The sequence below is a fragment of the Sinohyriopsis cumingii genome, chromosome 6 (assembly GCF_028554795.1).
Source record: "Sinohyriopsis cumingii isolate HCF-2022 chromosome 6, ASM2855479v2, whole genome shotgun sequence".
NCBI classification, from domain to species: Eukaryota; Metazoa; Mollusca; class Bivalvia; order Unionida; family Unionidae; genus Sinohyriopsis; species Sinohyriopsis cumingii.
Genome location: NC_142966.1, coordinates 88,752,443 through 88,774,481, shown reverse-complemented (window position 1 = coordinate 88,774,481; position 22,039 = coordinate 88,752,443). Strand labels below are relative to the sequence as shown.

Below are 22,039 nucleotides of genomic sequence, written 5' to 3'. Positions count from 1 at the left end.
TTTGCCAGTGACACCAGTGATCACCCCGACGGTCGGAATGTAATAATGAATGTTGCCGGAGATGTAATAACATCGATGCATGTGAAGTATAATCTGGGTTTCGCATCACGTCAATCGTTGTTAAAAGAATTTTCTTGTGTAATTCCGCTTTCCCATATCTTATGATTCTGCAGACATGTCAGAAAGGTTATTTTCGGTGCTAAACACACAATATTACTAGTTCGAGATGCCACCGACAACGATGCTATCTGGCATCCTGCCGATGTTGATGAATGTAAAGTGAGACTGATAAAACATTCGTTGCGGATGGCAGCAATGACACCATCAAACGTTGTAGAACAGCGGCTGCTCTCTTTCATGGATAGCTGCGGTAAATGAAAGTTCTCATAGTTGACGACGACCACAGACAACTTCCAGAGCACCGTTGTTGGGATATTCATATGGCAGATAGCACCTCAGCAGGGAGTATCAGCGGCACGACACATATTAATAGCGTTTAAGGAAAACACAAAAGTAAATTCACAAGCACGAAACCAAATGGTGTTTGACATGCTTAGGGTTAGTGAAGTTTCTCTGAAAATAAATGGACATCAAGAACCATCCGAGGAAGTGTTACTAAATTTCGATAATAATCATGTTGCACGTGCATATAATCGGTTGATGTCATTCATGGGGACTGATCAGAATGTTGATTCTGGCTTGCTGATATCTCAGGGCAAGTTCACTAAGCTATATCCACTCTATTAGTTTTTACTGAAACACCTAAATTTGTTTAGGCAATCTGTCGTCAACATACACTTCCGAGCTCGTGAAGCACGATTACCAGCTGGTAATTACAGAGATATCGCTGTTATACTGCCAGACAAAACAATGCTGCTTGAAGGTGTTGGTTGACGAATGAGTCATTAATGTACCTGTAGAAAACATGTAATTAGATCATTCATGATGTTATGATGTTATAATGTCATAGTATCACTTCAAATTTACGCTGACACCCGGTCAGATTATAAAGTTGCTATAGGCATTAAAGAAACAGTCTTGAGCAAAATCACTCTGAAATCAGCGGCATTGCAAGGTCCAAATAAAATGTCGCTGACTGAACGTTAACTGGAAAACTACAATGCCGCCAAGAAATGAAGAACTGGCGTTCGACTTGATCTTTCTGCAGATGCGATTAACCACACAACAAACACTGGCGGTATATGTCCGTTTCTATCGGTGTTACCAGCGTTAATTTTAGCAGCTGTCCTAGCTTTTGCAAAAACATCTGCACTTGGTGCCGTTGGAAAAGCTGCAGCTACGGCACTAAACAAAGTTACAGGACACGAACTGAAGACCTATAAAAAGAGACACTATCTAACATTACCAGGAACGCTGCACGGTCAAGGTCTGAGACTGCCGGGCACGTTTCGCTAAAGCTCCATATGTCCAAGTTTGACTTACTTGATGCTGATCGGCAATTGAAAGTAAAAAACGCGAGAGTGTTTTCACAAGTGGTAAATTACCGGTAAAATCAAATCATGTTGAAACCAGCGTCAATAATCTCTATGGATGTTCCCGCCCTGGTACTCATTCGGTGGCATACGCTGTTTATCCAAGTGGAGTTGTTTATTTCGATTCGTACTGATTGGCGCCACCAAAAGAATGTTTACGGTATAGTAGCTTAACCGGTGACATTCCAATCACCATTAGCAACACAGATAATAACGGATTCATCAATAATGGATTATAGAAGTGCTTGAGATACTTAAAACCGTGTCAAGGTCATCAGCGCCGCCTTATAAAGTTGTGCATGAGTATATCACTCGATATTTACGAAAGATCTGCTAAACGCAAGCCCCATGGTGATATTGGCTTATCCAAATATGCAAAACGAGATGAACTTAACGATCTTTTGCGTCTCGCCGATGTTGACACAAATGAGGTTGTTGTTTTTTTAGGATCAGCAAGGAAGGTTAAATACGAACGATATCCAGCTGACAGATATTATTCTGCGACTTCTAGACGCGATCAAAGATAACTTGTTGGTCTTTACTAAAACCGGTAAGATTAAATTTCGAGAGATTAAATTCTAACAATCATGGGAGAGATTGCTTGACGATAAATAATTGGAGATAAATTGTATGGCGATCTCAACATTGCAGTAATAAACTTATCATTGCGAGAGAACTAAAATCAGACGATGACGCAGCAATAAAACATACGAGGACATCAACAACGCCACGATCAGAACTGAGATCAGTAAATGGGTTGCTAAAGCCTGCGACGCAGTGTCTAGCGATCTCAACATGAGCGGAAATAGCATTGCTAATTTAAGAGAACCAGAATGAAACGATGACGCTGCAACGAAGAAATACTTGGAGAAGATCAACATCCCGATGATGACCTCGTTCATGAAAATCAATGATGGAATGACCACGTTCACATCTGAATATATCAACCATGTAGCAGCGTTTGAAACTTTTCGTAAAAACATAAATAGGACCATAGATAATTTCTTTGGAAATCCAAGAATCATCAACAACAAGCTCTCTGAAATTCGCACACAGCTTGTTGATCTAGTTAACGTTCAAACAGCAATCGAAATTAGTAACAATGAACTCACCAACATCCACTCAAGACTCAGTTCGACAAACACTGAACTCGATCAAATCAAAAAGATTGCCGATGGTGTAATTCATGCGACTTCGCTCATCAACATGGTGTATACAGTAGCGGCTGGATCAGGAACATGGATACTGATGAATAGCACTATCGTATACTCTTCTGAGGTCACAGAGGTGCACATTTTCTCCATGTTCAGCGACGATAAATTTAATATAATTGCGACACATATATTACAACATTCCCGAACGAACTTTCCGGAACCTTTTTAGTCGTGTAAATTAAAATACTTCTGAAACATTCATACTGGATCCAGAAAGCAAATAATTAACTACAGTGATGTATTGGTGTTGTCTGGAATTCGTAGCGAAAACGCTTTGATTGATTACTTAGTATAACAAATGATGAATCCAATACAATCTTTTCGGTATAATCAAGAATGTCCTGGAAGGCATCGCTGACAGAAATCATCGACGAGCACATGATGAAACTATAAACAAATATCGCCGACGAATCATCGTCATCTACAATGCTGTAGATATGGTTTCCTCGCTGGTTGCTGAAGCAATGGCGTTAATCGGCACATTATGAACGACGCAGGTGATACTGCCCGTGGTTGTAATCGGTGTATATTGTTGTCGGTTTTACGTGTATACTCAATATTATTGCGTTAACATAAATACACGTACCAGTTAAACATTGCACGAGCACACAGAAATAACTTACGCTTCGACATATGTTTGCAAAAATATAATATCGATACTGCCACCAGGATTAAATGATGGTGCACTACTAGACAATGAATTTGCTGCAATTAGGGATATTTATTATTGATATCTTAGAAACGCAAACAAACCATTTCCGATGTTGCCAAAGCCACATATAGAATCCACCGTATAGATAATAATGACCGCACAGATAACGACACAACTGGAGTACATCATAGCTAACACAACGCAACCGATTACCACGATGATCTCAGCAACATCAACACAGCCGGGATTTGATATTGGTTTTCAACTCCGATAAAAGCCCCTAATAGTCGAATTCTTGAGATTGCAATGGCAAAATTACGACTTTATTAGAGCTGGCAAAATATCAGAGAAAAATCAATTGGAAGATTAAACCATAATAATTCGTTGGCATTCTCGCAAAACAACAATGCTGATACATCCCCCGTCTATGACGTTTTTACCATCCCAACAGGATCTTATCAAATCCAGCAAATCAGTGATGAATTTCAACGTAGAATAAAAGATCACTATAAAGGTGCACGAGCCAACGCTGAGAGCAGTCATTGAAATATCAACGCCTAATTACGCCGTAGACACATATAGGTCGTCAATCAGAACCGTGATGGGATGCCCGTTGAAAGCGCCAATCTATGTTGGAGCACCACCACCACAACGATCTGATTATTTATCAGACAAACAAGTATTCATGAAAAGTAAAACTTTTGGTCATTATAGAACAAATTTGCAATGGTATGTTAAGGTAGAACCTCCCTACCGGAAAATAGACAAAACATCAGATGGTAAAAAATACGTAATATGGTTCTTTGGTGATGTATTTGAGGGGGATCTTATACTTCCTGGAGTGATACAAGGATTAAATAACTCTACCTCGGTATTAGTCCGCTTATTAGAAAAGGAATATAGATCTGAACAAAGAAATCTAAGGGATCTGATGAATTAATATATACGTGAGTGCCCAAATGATGATCTTAAACGTATAATCATTGTGTTAGTTCAGCATCTGAGTCATGTGAAATCTGACGCAAAACTCGTTCAAACATCCGTAATAGACACAGACATTCACAAGCATGATATGATGGGTGTAAAACCGCATTTCTTCATTATTTTTAAGATCGTAGAAAACCAGCTCTCTGCGCTCAGACTAACCGGGTTGGGCACGGAGAGAATGAATGAGGTGTTCAGTGACAGAATTGAAGAATAATTTCCGAATACATGCGAAATGGAAAAAAATTGAAAAATCCAGAAAGTATTCTCCAACATGATGATGATCCTACGGGGGGGAGGGGGGTCGACTTGTGTCGCTTGTTGTCAAAATCAAATCGAAGAATTCTGTGGATCTGGTCTGTGACGCAGTCGACGGTAGTTATATTGCATCTGGAGAAGCGTTCGGGCACGCCCAGCAGGCATATGTTATTTACAGCCGGGTCATTTGATTATGTCGGTGTCAACTAATCCTGTTTATTCACCATGTCATAATCCATCGGGACCACGAATAGATTTTTCGTCCAACCCACCAAGACTAATTTGCTAGACTTGATAAAGAATTTAGTGTTAGGTTGTATGTGCGTGACAGACCCTGAGGCCTCTCTCGGCCAATGACAAAAAACTCAAAACAAAACATTTTTTGTCGTATATAATTTTAATTTTTAATTTTGTTGCAGTTTGGGATATTTTTCTCTTTCTGGTGCAATCTTAATAGATATCCCATACAAGTATTTTTAGCTGACTAGCACGTGCACTTACGACCCCTCGAGTTTCATATTGTCGAGACAAATCTGATAGTATTTTTTCGATTTCGCTTTCAAATGGAACAAATTTAGCTAAATCATGCTCGTGTAAATCTGCCAATGATAATTCCATTTTACGCTGGAGTAATTTGATAAATCTGTACTCTGCAGCTAGTATGAATCTGCCCTTCTTACGTCGCTGCTGTATCATCTCAAAATCAGCATTGATTTTTTTTCAACATCGAGCTGAATTGCGAGACCATCTCGCTACAATAGTTCGATCGTAGAGATAATGTCGTTAATGTTTTCTTGGTTAATTATAACAATAAATAAATTTCTTTAATACAATTTATATCTAGACCAATTCGATAACGTGTTTCTGGATCGTGTAAACATATCCCGATGAATTCATGCGGGGTTTTGTGAGTATGTGCTAAAATATCTTTAAACTTTCCTGTATCCATGTCGCCGGGAAACCATGTATGATGAATTTTCCTAAGCGTACGTGTGTCAATCCCGTATAAATAACCAAAGAATTACAGTTTTCTCTGATCACTTTGGAAATCTGAGTATACCGCTGAGAAATGTAAATTACATCTGTACTTTTATGTCTGCCTCGTGAAAATATTATGGCTGGATTTGTTTGTTTGTCAAGAGTGGGATCATCGTAAACCAAACCCCGTTAAGATCATCGAAGGAAGGCGCTTCATCGATGTCTTTGTTAAATTCAATAACACCTTCCTTTGCTTCTTCAGATTCATTAAATTCCTTAAGAACATTATAGCATCGTTAATCAGTTACGGATGGCGCTACTAAATAAATTGTGTTCCATTTGAGCCGCCTCACTATGAAGATGAGCAACAAATGGGTTTTACATAACCCAGAAGGACCAACTATAATAGCTCGAATGGAGTTTGGCGGTGCTTGTAGTTTGGCGGTGCTTGTTCGCGTGTTGCTGAAAAGTCAATCACGTTCGTATTGTACAGATATATATATATATATATATATATATATATATATATATATATATATATATATATATATATATATATATATATATATATATATATATATAATTATCAGTTTATATTCTGTTAGATGCAAAACAGTCACTGGTACAAAATGTCTGAGATGTAAAAATATAAAAATGAGCAAGATTATATTGACCGTTATGTAATAAAAAATTAATCATGGTACTGAGAAACAAGTTAGATATTCGGTTAGCCAAAACAGTGAGAAATCCATGGAACAAGACAGTGCTTCAGGTGACCAAAACAGTGATTCAGGTGACCAAGAGAGTGCTTCGGGTGACCAAAACAGTGATTCAGGTAACCAGGTGACCAAGACAGTGATTCAGGTGAACAAAACAGTGATTCAGGTGACCAAGACAGTGATTCAGGTGACCAAAACAATGATTCAGGTGACCAAGACAGTGATTCAGGTGACCAAGACAGTGATTCGGGTGACCAAAACAGTGATTCAGGTGACCAAGACAGTGATTCAGTTGACCAAAACAGTGATTCAGGTGAGCAAAACAGTGATTCAGGTGACCAAAACAGTGATTCAGGTGACCAAGACAGTGATTCAGTTGACCAAAACAGTGATTCAGGTGACCAAAACAGTGATTCAGGTGACCAAGACAGAGACAAGTTTAGGAAATATCCAGTGTTCACCAAATACTGGTCCAATCGAGTTATGCGAAATTGTATAAACAAGCAAAAAACCTCGGAAAGATCAACAAATATGGATATCTTACTATTGTTGTCAGAATTTCAGATGAAGAAAAAAACTATTTAGAACATAAATCCATATATGAGTTTTTCAATGATGTAATCAAGGACGGTTTAGTGATTGGTCATATAAATTCTCTCAGAACAGACAATCATATTTAAACTAAAGAAGCTGTCACGCATAACGAAAATATTAAACGTCGAAAAAATGGAAAACATAAAAATTACCACGATAATTTAATCAATTAATCTAGATACAGGTGAAATAATAGAATTTAATTCGATGTAGTCAGCAGGTAAGTAGTTCGATATTAATTCGAGATAAATTCAAAATTTCGCAGACGGTGAATATAACTCAGCCTCATCAAAACGACATAATCAAAAATAATAGTATTGTTTATTATTTAGCGAACATATAACAATGCTAGTTGAGATAATAATACACATTGTTTGTACTCACGTTGATGTTTTAATAATAAAAATATTCGCATTTTATGGCACATAAAAAAAATCATGATGTGTCGCATAAAGTTTATGTTACTGTTCGTTGGTCATTCCAACATTTCCATTTTTTTTCTCCAAATACAACAAATTGCCTCAGTCATGCTCACAGTTTAGACATTACCCTTGTCACGTGACTGTGCTATTAATAACACGCAAGAGTAGCAAGTGAAGTCACGAGATTCAGTACGCTAACTGGCTGAGATTTACAGGTAAAATTGATTGTTGTACACTCCATGGAGAAATCTGTACCTGTTACATTCAATCAAAATACTTGAGAAATAAATTATACGATTTAAATACGTGTGTATGTTTAATGTCCGTCTGTCTGCTCAGTAAGTGCATGCTCATATAAATTATTTCATCGTATATTCTTAGACAGCGGCCGAATTGGTAAAAGCGTTGAAACTTTCCATCGACAAAATAAAGCGACTTCATGGGTTCGAGTAAAGAAGAAAAACGCGACTGACATATTTTCAGCATTTGCGACAAATGCTATTATTGTGGGGGGAATCCCGATACGCATCGAGAAAAGACGAGATATACTTAAATGGGTAATTGTAAACTTGTCCAAAAACTAACCCAGGTGCAACTGGCCGGTCCTCCCGAGACCCAAAAGGGCGCTCATTTTAAAGCGCCTGGGGCTCACGGGGGGAGGGGGCGTGCGTGCTTGATTATAAATTAACAAACTAGACTTCAGCATGGACAACCCTCGAAATCTCTAAAATTTCGTTCCGCACCTAGCGATTCACGGGGGGGTCACGCACATGGAAAAAGAAAAATAGAAAAGAAAAATTCTCTGAATCTCAAAAGATTCGCACTCAGCCATCCAACAATTCCAATGGAAAGAATAAAATATAACTAATACCCAAGATTTCTCTAATGAAATAAAGATTTATCTCATATTACCATATTATCCAACGTTATTCAGTCTGGTCACGAGAACTTCCTTTTTTTTTTTTTAGGTCAGAATTTTTTTTATGTTGGTTTCCCCCACTCTCATGGAAAGTTTAATGAGCCAACATCACTTGGCTTAAATATTTTAGCCCCCTTCCCTATTTCGCAAAAAGGGCCTTGACGACGGTTCCACAAAAAAGTCGGCCTCTCATTTTTTCTTTGGTATGCCCCTCAAACTCTTGCTGCTTTAGCAGAAATCTAAATTAAATGCAATGATGAAAGTGTTGATGTGACTGTGATAAAATGTATAATGCTGATGTGCCAACAGTCTTTTTTGGATCACAATAATCCAGTCCAAGAATATATTCTTTTGTTTATATTTCAGTATAAATACAAGTCTCTATTTCCATGAACGTTATCAGAGCACTTTTGTATTTCCAGAGAAAACTCACTTGAATTGAATAAATAAATTCCAGCCCAAATACATTTCTGGTCACAAAAATAATACAGACTGATTCTGCTATATCTTAAAGCACGAATAAATAAGCTTTACAGTGATAAGATTATATAGTCCTCTACTCAGGGCACAATTAACATTTCCTATATATAAAAAAGGGAAAGAAAATCAAAAGCAAAAAGCGAAACCATTAGCTAATGGAAAGAAAGCTAGAAAGTTCTTAATCTTAACAAAATAAAATGTTAGTTATTATTAGAAGGTTTGTTACTAAAATTATAATGTATGACCTGGACAGTCTCAGGTACACAAAGGTAAATTGTAGGGGAATTCCAATAATCTACACCCAGATCCTAATAAATATATCTACTTCTATTAATAATGATCCTGATATTAAACAAATGCACATTGAGAATATTTTATCTATGTATTAGTTGTTGTTTACAGAATAAAATACAAAATCAATAATTCAGGTCAAGTAGAAAATAAACTTGGTTTTAGACAGTTTTAAGTCCAAAATATAATGTTACGCTACAATATTATATAAATTATTGCTGTTTTTTATATTAAAAAACACCATTGCAAATTAGTTATACATATGTAATAATTGCCGATAATCAACCACAATCGACCCATCCTCGGGCTTTTTCGCCTGAGCGGACAAACAAAATGAGTCTGCTATTGTATAGCCATAGAACATTTTTAGCGAATGACGTCCTCAAAATCACACACCACCACAGCATGCATGATGGCCGAAATTATTTGAATATTTCTTCTTTCATGCATGAACTGACTAAAGAACTGTATTTTGCTAAACATTTTATTATAAACAAAAGCCTGAACATTTCTTCCTTTCGTCTGCAACTATCAATCATATTTTGTACTAGCTCTTGAGACTGCATTGTAATTTGTAAGACTTATTTTGCATGAAAACGTTTTGTAACTGTCAGGCTCTGAAGAGGATACAACACAATAAATTAGTGAGTTTTGTAATATTGTAACTCGTTACGACCTACATCCACTGCTTTCTCAAAACACAAAAACACATAGAATAATACTTATATTAAAATAAATAATTATCCAAGCATTTAGAACCTTTCTGAATTCAATTATCAGAATAATAACGAAAATTAAAAAGATAACAAAGTGGATGAAGCATCAACATCAGGGGTTAAAACGACAGCTATGGTGATATAAGTAAGCTACAACGACGTCCTGGATAATAAAATAGAAGCGATGATGACCAACAAATATTGCTTTGAAATAAAGGTTCAAAATTCCATGCAAGAAAACGTTACTTACTTTCATTGCTGACCGCAAAACTGTCAGTGGCATCTAGGTCATATTTAACAAACACCTCGAAATCCAATGCTTCCTTCTGTTCCTTGAGGAACTTGGATTCATACTTAAAGGCAGTAATGATATCCTGGGCATTTCTATCAAAGATTGCACCTGAGGAAAACAATTTGTAACATCAGCTTTAAAAGTATTTCTTGGACAATATGCCAATTTTATATACCATCAGCATGCAATTGTACCTATTGAAATGGATTTCATAAACAAATCAAATAGCTGAGCATAAATTTTATAGTTAACATGCAGAAACATTGAAACAGTGTTGCTCGAGTTTAAGAAGTTGAAAGGCAATGGCTGACACATACTCCAGATCAGTGCAAAATAATTGTTTCATGTTAACTTCACGTTGCGGGGAATTTCTGATTTGAAGATTTAGAATGAACACTGGCTTTATTTTCTTTATAGTTCCAGTATATTATTAAATATTTGTGCTTATATCAGTGTTATTTAATTCAATCTAAAGTTCGACTGCTAATTATACGCTGCCACTCTGTTAGAAAATGCATAGTTTATATTTCTCTTTTATGAACTAACGTTTAACTAATTATCAGACTCAATGATTGTCATTTTGTACACATATTTGTTGAATAAATAACTGATGAACAGATGGATAAGTGGGCTTCGTAAGACATTTGTAAACATTTATGTAAACATGCTTTCAGATGTATTTTTGGATTTTTTTGTAATAAATTGTACACACATTCACACATATAAAAGAACACTCGTGGTAAAGTTTATTTGTTTGATTAGAAAAGTAAAACCTTCCTTGTAAACATGGTTCAAGTAGTTATAGATTTAGTTTTTAAATGCGTCTTGAAAACAACTTTTGAACAAGTTAGATTTCATTCCCATTCTAACTGCAGTTCCATAAGATAGCTTTCATAGGTTTAACTGGTTGTTTAGCTTTAAAAGTTCACGTCTGCATTAGGATATTGCATTTATATGATAACAGTCTTGTATTTGTTGGATTTTACCAACAAAACTGACTTTCATCGGTGAGGAGACTGGTATTCCAATCCTCAAAGAGAAGACACTTTTTCTCGTTCTTACATATTTTGTATTATTTTGTATTATTTTTTATTTTGTTTTACGAACAAGAGCTGAACATGTAATCATATATGACACTATATAACAATACCACCCATGATGTCACAATGACGTCAAAGATTTCGACAGTATAACAGGCTTTTCATAACAAGACAATGGAGATGCTTTTTATTTACTCATTTATTCCTGTTAATTTTACATGGTCAAAATCGTACAGTATTTTGCTATACTAAACACATTAGTACTGCACGACACGTCTGCCTAAAAATAGTTATAGGTTACTGCATTTGTATGGGAAAATAGGAACGAGTTTTTTGGATGAAATACTGCACGACCTTGGGAGTGCAGTATATCCATCCGTCAAAACGAATTCATATTTTCCCATATAAATGCAGTAACATTTGTATTATATGCTCATTTTTTATTCTACATCAGGCTTAATTATATAAACAAAATACACTACAAGAAACAACGTAAATAAAGGAATGCCGTAATCCCAACTAAATACACGAGCGCATATTCATAATTTCACAACACCAACATTATTACTGCTCACATAACTCCGCCCAGATAAATTTGAACTTATTCGAGCTCGATATAACTTTCGAAAGAAAATAGCGTGTCTAGTTCAAATTTAAATGTGCAGTCATATTGTGAATGAATGTGCATTGCAACAACTTTTCCATTTGATCTGGAATCAATAGATTTTGGTATTTTTTCGATTCTACGAAATTTCGTGATTATGGAATGGATTTGTATGTGATATGAAATACATGGGACTGAATCAGCTAGGCAGAAGCGTGTTGACATCTGCAAATGTGTTTCTGTTTCTGTCATAGAATGTTTGAAATCATAGTGTTATAAAAATATGAAGTCTTTCAATTGCAATTATCAAAAACACGCTATGGAATTTAATGCTTATTTTATTTTCAGTGCAGTAAGGAGGAGGTAATTGCATTAGTCATCGAAATTACAGTACAATTTCGAAATGTGTAATCAAGATTTAGAACCAATGACATGGCTCACGTAATTTGGATTTGCAGAACTAAGAAAATACAATTTGAGGAGATTCAGGATGTAAAACTGTAAGTATACTTTTTTGCCATTCTTATCACCAGCTAAAGAAGACAGTATATGACTTGTCACTTGTATGTTATTTGAAAGGACAATTTCTTGCGTCTGTTGTATACTGTAGCTAGCCTAAATCCGAAACATCGTATCAACGCGGAATGTGCCAAAGCAGCTGGTATGTGGCAGTCCACGAAAAATCTGTTTTAGTTCATTCAGAAACAAATTTAATAAACCACAACGTAAAGCGCCTCTTACGCGAGTGTACATGATTTGTTTACAAATTAAAAATGCTGGCGTCTGCGTCCAGTGCTTGTTTACAATAGAAAGTAGTTTCTTTATGCACGTGAATGCTATATGTGTAATGCCGCGTGGGTTCAGTATCGGGTAATACTGAACGATTCTGAGAATGTAAAGTTAACGGGGGAAACAAATGAGCATATAATAATATAGTGTATTTGGAAATAGTTTGTAAACGTAACATGTAACCCATGTTTTAGACATTTTAGGTTTGAGTTGATTAGATTTGTTTGTGGATGAACGAAAAAAGCTGTTTGTCTGTTCGAAAGTAAAGAAGATAAAGTGATCAACGTGAACAAGTTTACCGAGGCACAAATGAAACTTTTAAACAAGCAAACGAAAAAACGTGATATTCGCAATGTCTACAACCAACGCAGTATTGAAATTGCAATTCTGATAATTTAAACAGTTATGAAGGAGGAATGTTCGTAACTTTTCGTAAATCGAATGGTTCGGAAAACGACAAGTGCTATCGGGTGTATATAAAATAGTATAGAAAAGCAAACTGAGGCCAAGGGCTATCGCATATCTATCAGTGTTGTAAAACACATTTCAAAAGATAACATTAAATATTTCAAATGGATATGTACAGTCGTGGTGTTTTGTTATCAAAGGTGTCATGCATATACACAAACGCATATGAACATGAAAACATCAACAGCTCTCAAATCAAATTGGCCTGCACACACACACATACATTCGAACGTACGTACCTACACACATTCACACACATGCACGCACGCACACAAACATACACACAGACAGACAGGCAAGCAGGCAGGCATAGATGCATACATGCTTGCATACATACATACATACATACATATACATACATACATACATACATACATACATACATACATACATACATACATACATACATACATACTTAGTGAAGGAAGAGGCAGGATTCGTGTTGCATTGGTTTTCGTTATCTTGAAGGTGGTCGACCACAGTGTTATGGTCGTGGTCGAGTAAACAATAAAATCAAATATGAAATTCATGGATGGAATAAATTACATAAACAAAAGGAATATGAACTTGACAGTAAAAGGATACATTTTCTCATAGAAATAGAATTACAAACTTAACGCGAACTACTGTTCTCTCTCTCTCTCTCTCTCTCTCTCTCTCTCTCTCTCTCTCTCTCTCACTTGGTTTTAGTCTGCACTTCATCCTACTATGTCGCATAGGTCTGGAGTTTTGTGGTCTTTCAAGACTCTCTCTTTTTATGCAGCCTAATCTCTTTCCGTGTCCCTCAAGTGTGCCTGCTAGTCATGAATTTAACTATGATCGGTTATCCGCTTATGAAATCCGACTAGACCGAGCAGTGTGTGCTCTGTAAAATTTGCAATTTTTCATTTTGGTGTCACCCCTCTGAGATGGTGTCACCTGGTGCGGTCCGCACCCCCCACACCCCCTAGCGACGCCACTGCCCTCAACTTTCCAGACACTCGTCTCGTTGATAATTTAAAAAGAAATACTTGTTATTTCCACGTGCTAAATTCGTGCTTCCCACATAAACTTTGACTGATTATACAATAAAAACTACCTAAAACCAAGAATTACGATTGGGAACACATACTATATTGTTTTGCTTAGCCAATCAGAATCAACTATCTCTAACAACCAAAAATCTAACACGCATATCGAAGTTAGAATAATTCTGTCTATTCCGTCTATAGTCTGGAAATTTGCATATTATGACACTTATTATAAATGGTCCAAATTGTGTTTCTTCTTTTTCGTTTCCTCTGCTTGACCATACTTTAAATATCTGTCAAGCCTCCAAACCGAGCATATACAATACTTCACAGGAAGCAATTTATTGACAGACTAGCACATACGTCAAAATTAAATGGTTACGTGTCACGCTGACCACAACAAAATGTGCTGCGACATGACATCCATAAGTTTTTCCACCATTGCATAGATACCATTTTGAAGAGTAAAATCCGGAATTTCTAGTCTCCAAATGTTTGGCGATGTAGCCTGATTTACCATCTAAACGTCCTCAGATGAACCGTTCACCTCCGACTCTTCTCGTTTACTTAAACAATCAACCATTTCATTGTCGCTAAGCTTATTATGCCATGCCTGGATCTGGTACTGCTGTAAAAAATGACCATTTCATTTACCCATCTGTTTGTTAATTTAGCTTCGGATAAATAGGCGAGTGGCTGGTGGGCGGTTTCCATAATAAATGTTCGTCCATACAAGTAGCATTGGAATTAGATGATTGTCAATCATTCTTTCTCAGAGACCCAATAACTGCGTGCTGCAGTCGACAATTTTCCTACTACCATATGCCAGAGGCGTAGCTGGGGGGGGGGGCAGGGGGATACATATGTCCCCGGGCGCCAAGGTACAGGGGCGCCAAAATGAGGCTTACAACGTTACATTATAATAAGTAAACAAGGGTAATATTCAAAAATGTGATTAAACGGGGAGGGGGCTGGGGCGCCAATTTTATAGTTCGTCCCCGAGCGCAAAATATCATAGCTACGCCTCTGCCATATGCAACCGGAAATAAATCTCCATCAGACACTTGCAATAACACTGCCTCATATCCTCTTTCAGAAGCGTCAGTACCTAAGACATAGTAATTTTACTACTACGTTTGACGTCAGCATTTATCACCCATGCGAAAGAGAAATCTAGCTGTTTAGCTAACCTTAACTTTTAATTCATCTCAGTCTAGTTATCTCAGACCAGTCGCCTCAGTCAAGGTGTCCACGCGCTCAGAAATACTTTGAAGAAAAGAAATCCTTGTTGTCTTCTGTTGTGCCTGACGTAGTTGTTCTAAACTCAAACAACAACAACAAATATATAACAAAAATATAGTAACTTAAGGTCAATCCATCTTTAAGAACATACCATAGAAAAACATTGAGAGAGACAAAGACACATATGCATGCGATGTCGAACTTTTTGGTATTATGCTAGTTCGTTCCACACAGAATGGTTAATTTTATCCTATATGCAGGCCTAGCTCAGTACATTTTCAGGTCAGCGTCATTAAATGTAGCTAAAGCTACGTAACTAGTTTTCAATACATCGTGTGAACCAAATTATAGACTGTTAGCTACATTTAATGATGCTGACCTGAACATTGACTGTGCTACAGATAGGTTAAATTCTCAATGCTGTGTGAAATGAACAATGACAGAAAACACTGATCCATGCACATAGACTATAGACCTATACACTTCATAGCCTCGTGGGGAGACAAATGTAATCCAAACCCCAACATGGATTTTATATATATATATATATATATATATATATATATATATATATATATATATATATATATATATATATATATATATATATATATATATATATATATATATATCCTCCAACGTATGAAATGCGCATTCACAAGCGTCTGTCCAAATAACTTTCAGCTGGCTGTATGACGCCCAGTCGGCCATATTTCATTAAGGACAGTTTCTAATTTCGTTTGCTGTAGTGGATATGGTTTCTATTTCAGGGGCTTTTCGTCCAATAGCTTCAAACTGAACTCTTCCAAATCCGTATTGCCATGTCGTTCTGTCGAGACGGTCGAGTATCTTAGAGTATCGGCTTCACTTCCTTACGTTGCTCCGATGTTAACGTTTCGTCAAGACAACATTGATGTAGGTTTCTTCAGTCGTCAAAGGACAACTAGGAAACACTTCCGCAATTTTGTTATCGCCGTGTTCTTCAGTCACAACTGTAAGATTAACGGATTCTCATTGTCTCCTACCCTGATATCGTCGTTCAGTCCACCTTTCTTCGTTACAACGAAAGGTCCCCTCCAAGAGACATAAAGTTTATTATGTTCTAACGGTAACAATAACATTACTTTGTCACGGACTTTGAACTGTCGTTCCTTCGTCTTTCTATTGTAATACTTGTCTTGACGTATCCTCTGGACCAAGTTACCAACTTCATTCAAATTATGGCGGAGATCAACAATATATTGTTATGTTTATACGTACTTCTTCGGATGCATGTGCATCCGTCCAAACCTATTTAAATACATCCATGGGTCCCCTTACTGTCCTCGAGTAAACTAGATCGAAAGGTGAAAATCCTAATGTAGCCACTCCCGTAAACTAATTCAAAAGGTGAAAATCTTAACGTAGCCTGTGGTATTTTGCGGTCCGCGAGACGTAGCGTGGGGAAGTATCGATCTCAGTACCTGCGACACTTGTCACACCAAAAACAAGACCTCTGCACATCCCCGTACAAACATGTCCAATAAAATATGCCATACACACCTGGCCACTAGACTATATCTTGTCTTCACCACGCCCATGTGGCTTCCACGTAGACCCCATGTGCCAACATAAGCATTTCTCGCTCGGCACGATAACCTTGTTTAAACGTTTCTGAACCTTTCTTGTTTCCTGGCGTACATGATACCCCGTTTAAACACAAACTACCCTTTGCTGTCTTTCGATCTCGGGATTGACCCCTCCGTTACTTACCTGCCCACCTTGATGAGAGGCAAATTTTGCTCTTGAACTTTTTACACATCGCCATTTAGCAGCTTGTCTATGAGCGAAGTCGTAGGTCTCGGCGGCCTAGGCCCTCCCTTACGCATCATAGCCTCCTTTACACAGACCCCACGTGCACATGTGTACAGGAGGCTGAATAGACCAAAATATTCGGTCAAAATAAGGCTTATAACAAAATTGGCCATACAAGGGGGGGGGGGTGAAACGAGGGAGGCTTAACAGACAAACATTTGAGACCTGATTTTGTGAAAATAAGGCATATAACAAAATTGAGATGGGGTCGGGCAGATAACTTTGATACAGGGTTGCAAAAATACTTGCAGAAAATGTCATCGCAAGATTTGGGGTTGCATCGACGTTTAAACAATTTTATAAATCAAATGTTCTTAGTGGGGAAAGAAAAAGCCGCGGCGGTGGTAGGTTGCTCAACCAAAGATTTTTTTTTTCAAGACCAATACGATATCATGTTCGTGGATCGTGTAAATATTGTCGAGTATAAAATTGCATACCACTAAATTATTAATACTATATACAGGGTCACCGTTCTTATTGTTTTTCAAACCTTTTACATTTTCATTGAATTCCTTAAGAACATTATAGCATCGTTGGTCATCCACGGAAGTTGCCACTAAATAAAGTTCGACCCATTTGAGCAATCTCATTATCAGGTTAAATAACAACTGAGTTTTATCAAGCCCAGATGGGACAAAAATAATGGCAGAGTTTGGCAATTGCCGGATGATGCTTGACTGACTCATTCTGTCGTGTTGCTGGGAACTCAATCACATTCATGTTGTACAAATATGATAAGTGTATGAGTTAATATTGAGTTTGATGCAAAAAAAAGTCACTGATACCTGTGGATTAAAAACAATAACGGAAACGAATCTTCGACGGCACTTACAGGTGCGTGCGTGAAAGGTGGTACATAAATATACAAATTTGAGACGTCAAGAAACAACTTCTGAGATATGGAAGTAGACTTGATTTTAGATTCAATGAATAAAAACTCAAAGAAAAAGCTGGTGAATTTCAAGTAAATGCTATTGATCTAGCTCATTATGTCGCGTATAAAAATCAAGATCTGCAATAACGCCATATCACCAACGTCAAGCTGATTTAGACGCTGAAGTCTATAAATAAATATGAGGGAGTCACTGGTCAACTTGTTGATAAGATCGGCGATGAGTGGTAAACTATCTGGGGTGGTGGGTGAGCGGGCAATTGATTTTCAGATATTTATAATAATGGAATAGATTTATTATAGTCCAAGAGGATACTGGAAAGGCAAAGCGGCGATTAGCAAACACGCTGATGCAGAAGGTGCGATTTTGCCGTTGCTGGCCCGACAGTCAATGCTGGAAATTTATATGCCACTGCCTAAAACGATTCAATATAGATGATTTGATTTTAGCACTCCAATGAAGTTCATCAGGCAGATATTTTTACCTCAATGACAATGTTGTAACTGGCTCAGCACGAAAACGAGAACAAAAGAGACTGACATACAAATACGCGTTAACGGTCGTCGACGTTGTATTAGATACAAAGATGCGGAACCATTATCAACTAAACCAGCTACTACTTCATTTACAACTCCGTTTAAACGAATTTATCAACGTGGACCTTTACTATGACCTGGATTGCTACAGGTTGATCCTGGCAAAGAATTTCTTGGTGCAGTATCATGGCTGATGCAACAACAACATAATGTCAAAATCAGACGTGGACACATCGCAATACATCGTGATCCGGCAGTCGTTGAACTATTTAATCAAACAAGTGCTTGATGATTGCTTGGATATCAGTAAGCTCAGGAACTTTCCAAAACGACGAGATCTCGCGAATGTGACTACCAAGACTACCAAGCGTAATAGCCGCGTTAAACAACGAAGTCACCAGTGGAATTTCTATGAACCCAATCACGAAGAAACACATACATGTTAAGCGGCACGACACTGCCTCACATAAACCATTACTCGCTAACGTGACGGTCAGGTATTTATATGAACCTGGTGAACTTAAAGGTGGTAACAAGGATCATCTGATCCTATCCGGTGTGTAACCACACATACAGTTTCAATTGTGGTAAGATCTGCTGGACAATAGCATAATGGGACTGGTAGATCTGGACATTTTCCCTGCGATGTGAGAATAATTTACTTGGAAGTGAATTACGAACTATTTCCTTTATGCAACTATCAAATCATTTGAGCACTACAAATCTAGGAAATCATAAATCGCAGTCTCTGGAATATAAATCACTTCATCTCACATTGAATCTTGCTGGATTTAAGTCTCATCCTTTCTTTTAGCTTCTTCTCTGATTCATCAGTGGCCCTGTGGTGCTCTAACATTTCCTCGTATGCGTCAACATAATCTTTTAGTCGTATGGCGATTCTTCTGTGAACGAGGGATGTTGACCATAATCACTGGGCAATGATAATCGCCGTTGATTTTGTCCATAACCAATCGAAAATCATATTTAAAGTATCTTTCATTAATTAGTCTGACTGCGTGCGTGACTAATTACCTACTATATTTTTAATTCAAGAAAATATTAATGCGATTATCTCTGCCATTTAAAAACTACACAAAGATGGTATCCAACTTATTGATCAAATTGATCCTGAAAAAAATCACAGATGATTTTGAGGTATTGCAACAACGACGCGAGGAACGTAGATATACACAACCAGTATAATATCAATTCATCAAATTACTCCTGCAAACAAGGACAACGTCCATCGCTTGGGTCTGTGATGAAGAAAAGTTGTCGAATTCGTTAAATTTGTAGCGGCCAAACAGAAAATAATATAAGCGTTATGTCAAGAATATTAAGTAAAAAATGGAATGCGTGTGAGACAGCAAGAGAAATTAATGACGGAGAATCCTCAAATCGCTAGCGATTCACGAGAGAATTCCAAAGAAAGAATGCCTATACGCGATGGCGTCGTCAACGGTTTTTTGACCCAGCTATAGTGTTTTGGACTATGTCTGGCAACCCTAGATCACTGATGAGTTTGTAGAGGTCCACGTTAAGTATTTCAATTTCTCTAATAAGCCCGTTGGCGAACGCGTTGGTGTTGGACATTATATACTAACGGCTATGAGTTTAATTAAAATGCAACTGAAGCATGAAAAGTTGGTCGTTCCAAGACCGTTTACGGTCTACGGTCTCATAGGGATATGGCCTGAACCATTACACCGTCAATCGCGACGATACTACGTCTCAGAAGACATTGTTGCTCACATGCAAACTCACGGTTAATTCTGCACTACGAATATCCAATAAATGCCTCTTTTGATCAGTAAGACGAAAACTGATTAGTGACTAAGACTGATTTTGACATCGTAAGTAAACACGATTAACAGGCACTGATAAAATCAAGCTGACTGGGGGAACCTCCTGAGAGAAACTGTAGAGAATATGTCCTTGTTGTGCTTGTTTGTATTTCGCGATATCTGCTTGATCAATGCTGTCGACGGCGACACAGATGAGATTCACGGATATCGTGGACGTGATGTTGACGATGGTCGGTGATACATGACATGAGGAGATCCAATAACGGTGTCATTGTTGTGTCTGATGTTATCTGGTGGAAGTGCTATTGCTGTCCATGCTTCGTTGATCTTTTCAAACTCTAATGAACAATGTCGCTGATGCCATTTTGCATTCCAATGATGTCAATTGATTTATCTTGAACGTCATCAATTGGTCTTCGGTGATCCCGAAATGGCCAAGAAACCGATCTTTATATGTCATCTTTACACCTTTGTGAACTAATGTGGAAAACGCACCTCTGCTATTTTCTGTTACGGCAAGCGCATCACGGTAGAATTTAGCGTCGGATCTTACCTGGTTTAGATGCTGTATCGTTGCGATGATTTTTTGCATGAGGTTATTCCTCGGGTATTCTTGCGTGTACTTGGTAAGTAACTGGTAAATACGTTATCTTGTAGTAGTACACTTCAGGATATTATTTACTCACACCCGTGGCAGTCTTATGTCCCCTCATGTTGGAATCTCTGGCAACGAAACAGCAGACAAAGTTGCAAACACCAAACTAGGAGATCAAAACTCTTTCAAGCTTAACTATATAGACCAAACATGGCAAGATTTTTGGAACTCCTCCACAAAAGGTAAAAAGCACCATGAAACCAAAAAAAACGTAGATAGGAACATACAGCTACCTAAGGGTACCTATTTAGAACAGAAAACCATAAACAGGATAATAACTGGAAAAACTAAACTAGCAAGCAGTTTTTGAAGGTTTATAGGACCCAAACCAGCAACCATTAACTGCTTTAACTGCCACACCACCGAAGATCTACACCACGTATTCAATATATGCCCAAAATATCAACCCGCTCGGAAAATATTTATCAAAAACCAAAAAAAGATTGGATCACCACACACATACCCAGAGTTACTTATGGACTTTAACAAAAATAAACAATCAGCATATAAAAATATAAATCAATTCATAGACTCAGCAGGACTTAGGAACAAAATATAATTACTATCCTCACAAAACCAAAAGACCCAGTAACTAGCTAAATAAATTTAGAAGCCACCACATGAAAACCCATAACATATCATTCAATTTATAAAAGTATTAATCAATAATTCACTTACGAAGCACCTATAAAACACTAAGGAAACCGCAAAATCGGATGTCCTAGATGTCCTTAACGAACCGAGTAATCAGCTAGGATTCCGGTCCTAGATGTCCTTAACGAACCGTGTAATCGGCTAGGACTCCGGTCTCTTGCTAAATAAAGTATAAATAACATTCAATCTCTAAAAACATTAATTAATAAATAACTTAAAGAGGTAATATCTAAAAACTTATAAATAATATAACGTAGGAAACACACCCTAAACACCTCGACTAGTAAAACCATAATAACCTTGAAAATCTCTGTTCATACATGATTTCTACTAAGAACCTCTATAACAGCATAGAACATACCCCCCCCCCTTTTAGAAAATTTTGAAGAAGAAAAAGATAAAAATCGAAAAAACAAAAAAAATAACAAAAAAAATCGCAAGAAACACCAGGCAAATGCAACAAGAAATCAGCGATGT

The 22,039-nt window shown here is 37.3% G+C and overlaps 1 protein-coding gene across 1 annotated transcript in view; it reads right to left on the bottom strand.

Moving 5' to 3' along the window:
- Positions 1–22,039, bottom strand: part of LOC149797401 (glutamate receptor-like) — a 142,985-nt gene that overhangs the window by 112,563 nt on the left and 8,383 nt on the right. Inside the window, exon 2 of the mRNA XM_089962179.1 lies at positions 9,971–10,120. Within this exon, the coding sequence (XP_089818305.1) occupies positions 9,971–10,120 (150 nt within the window). The remainder of the gene's footprint in view (positions 1–9,970; positions 10,121–22,039) is intronic.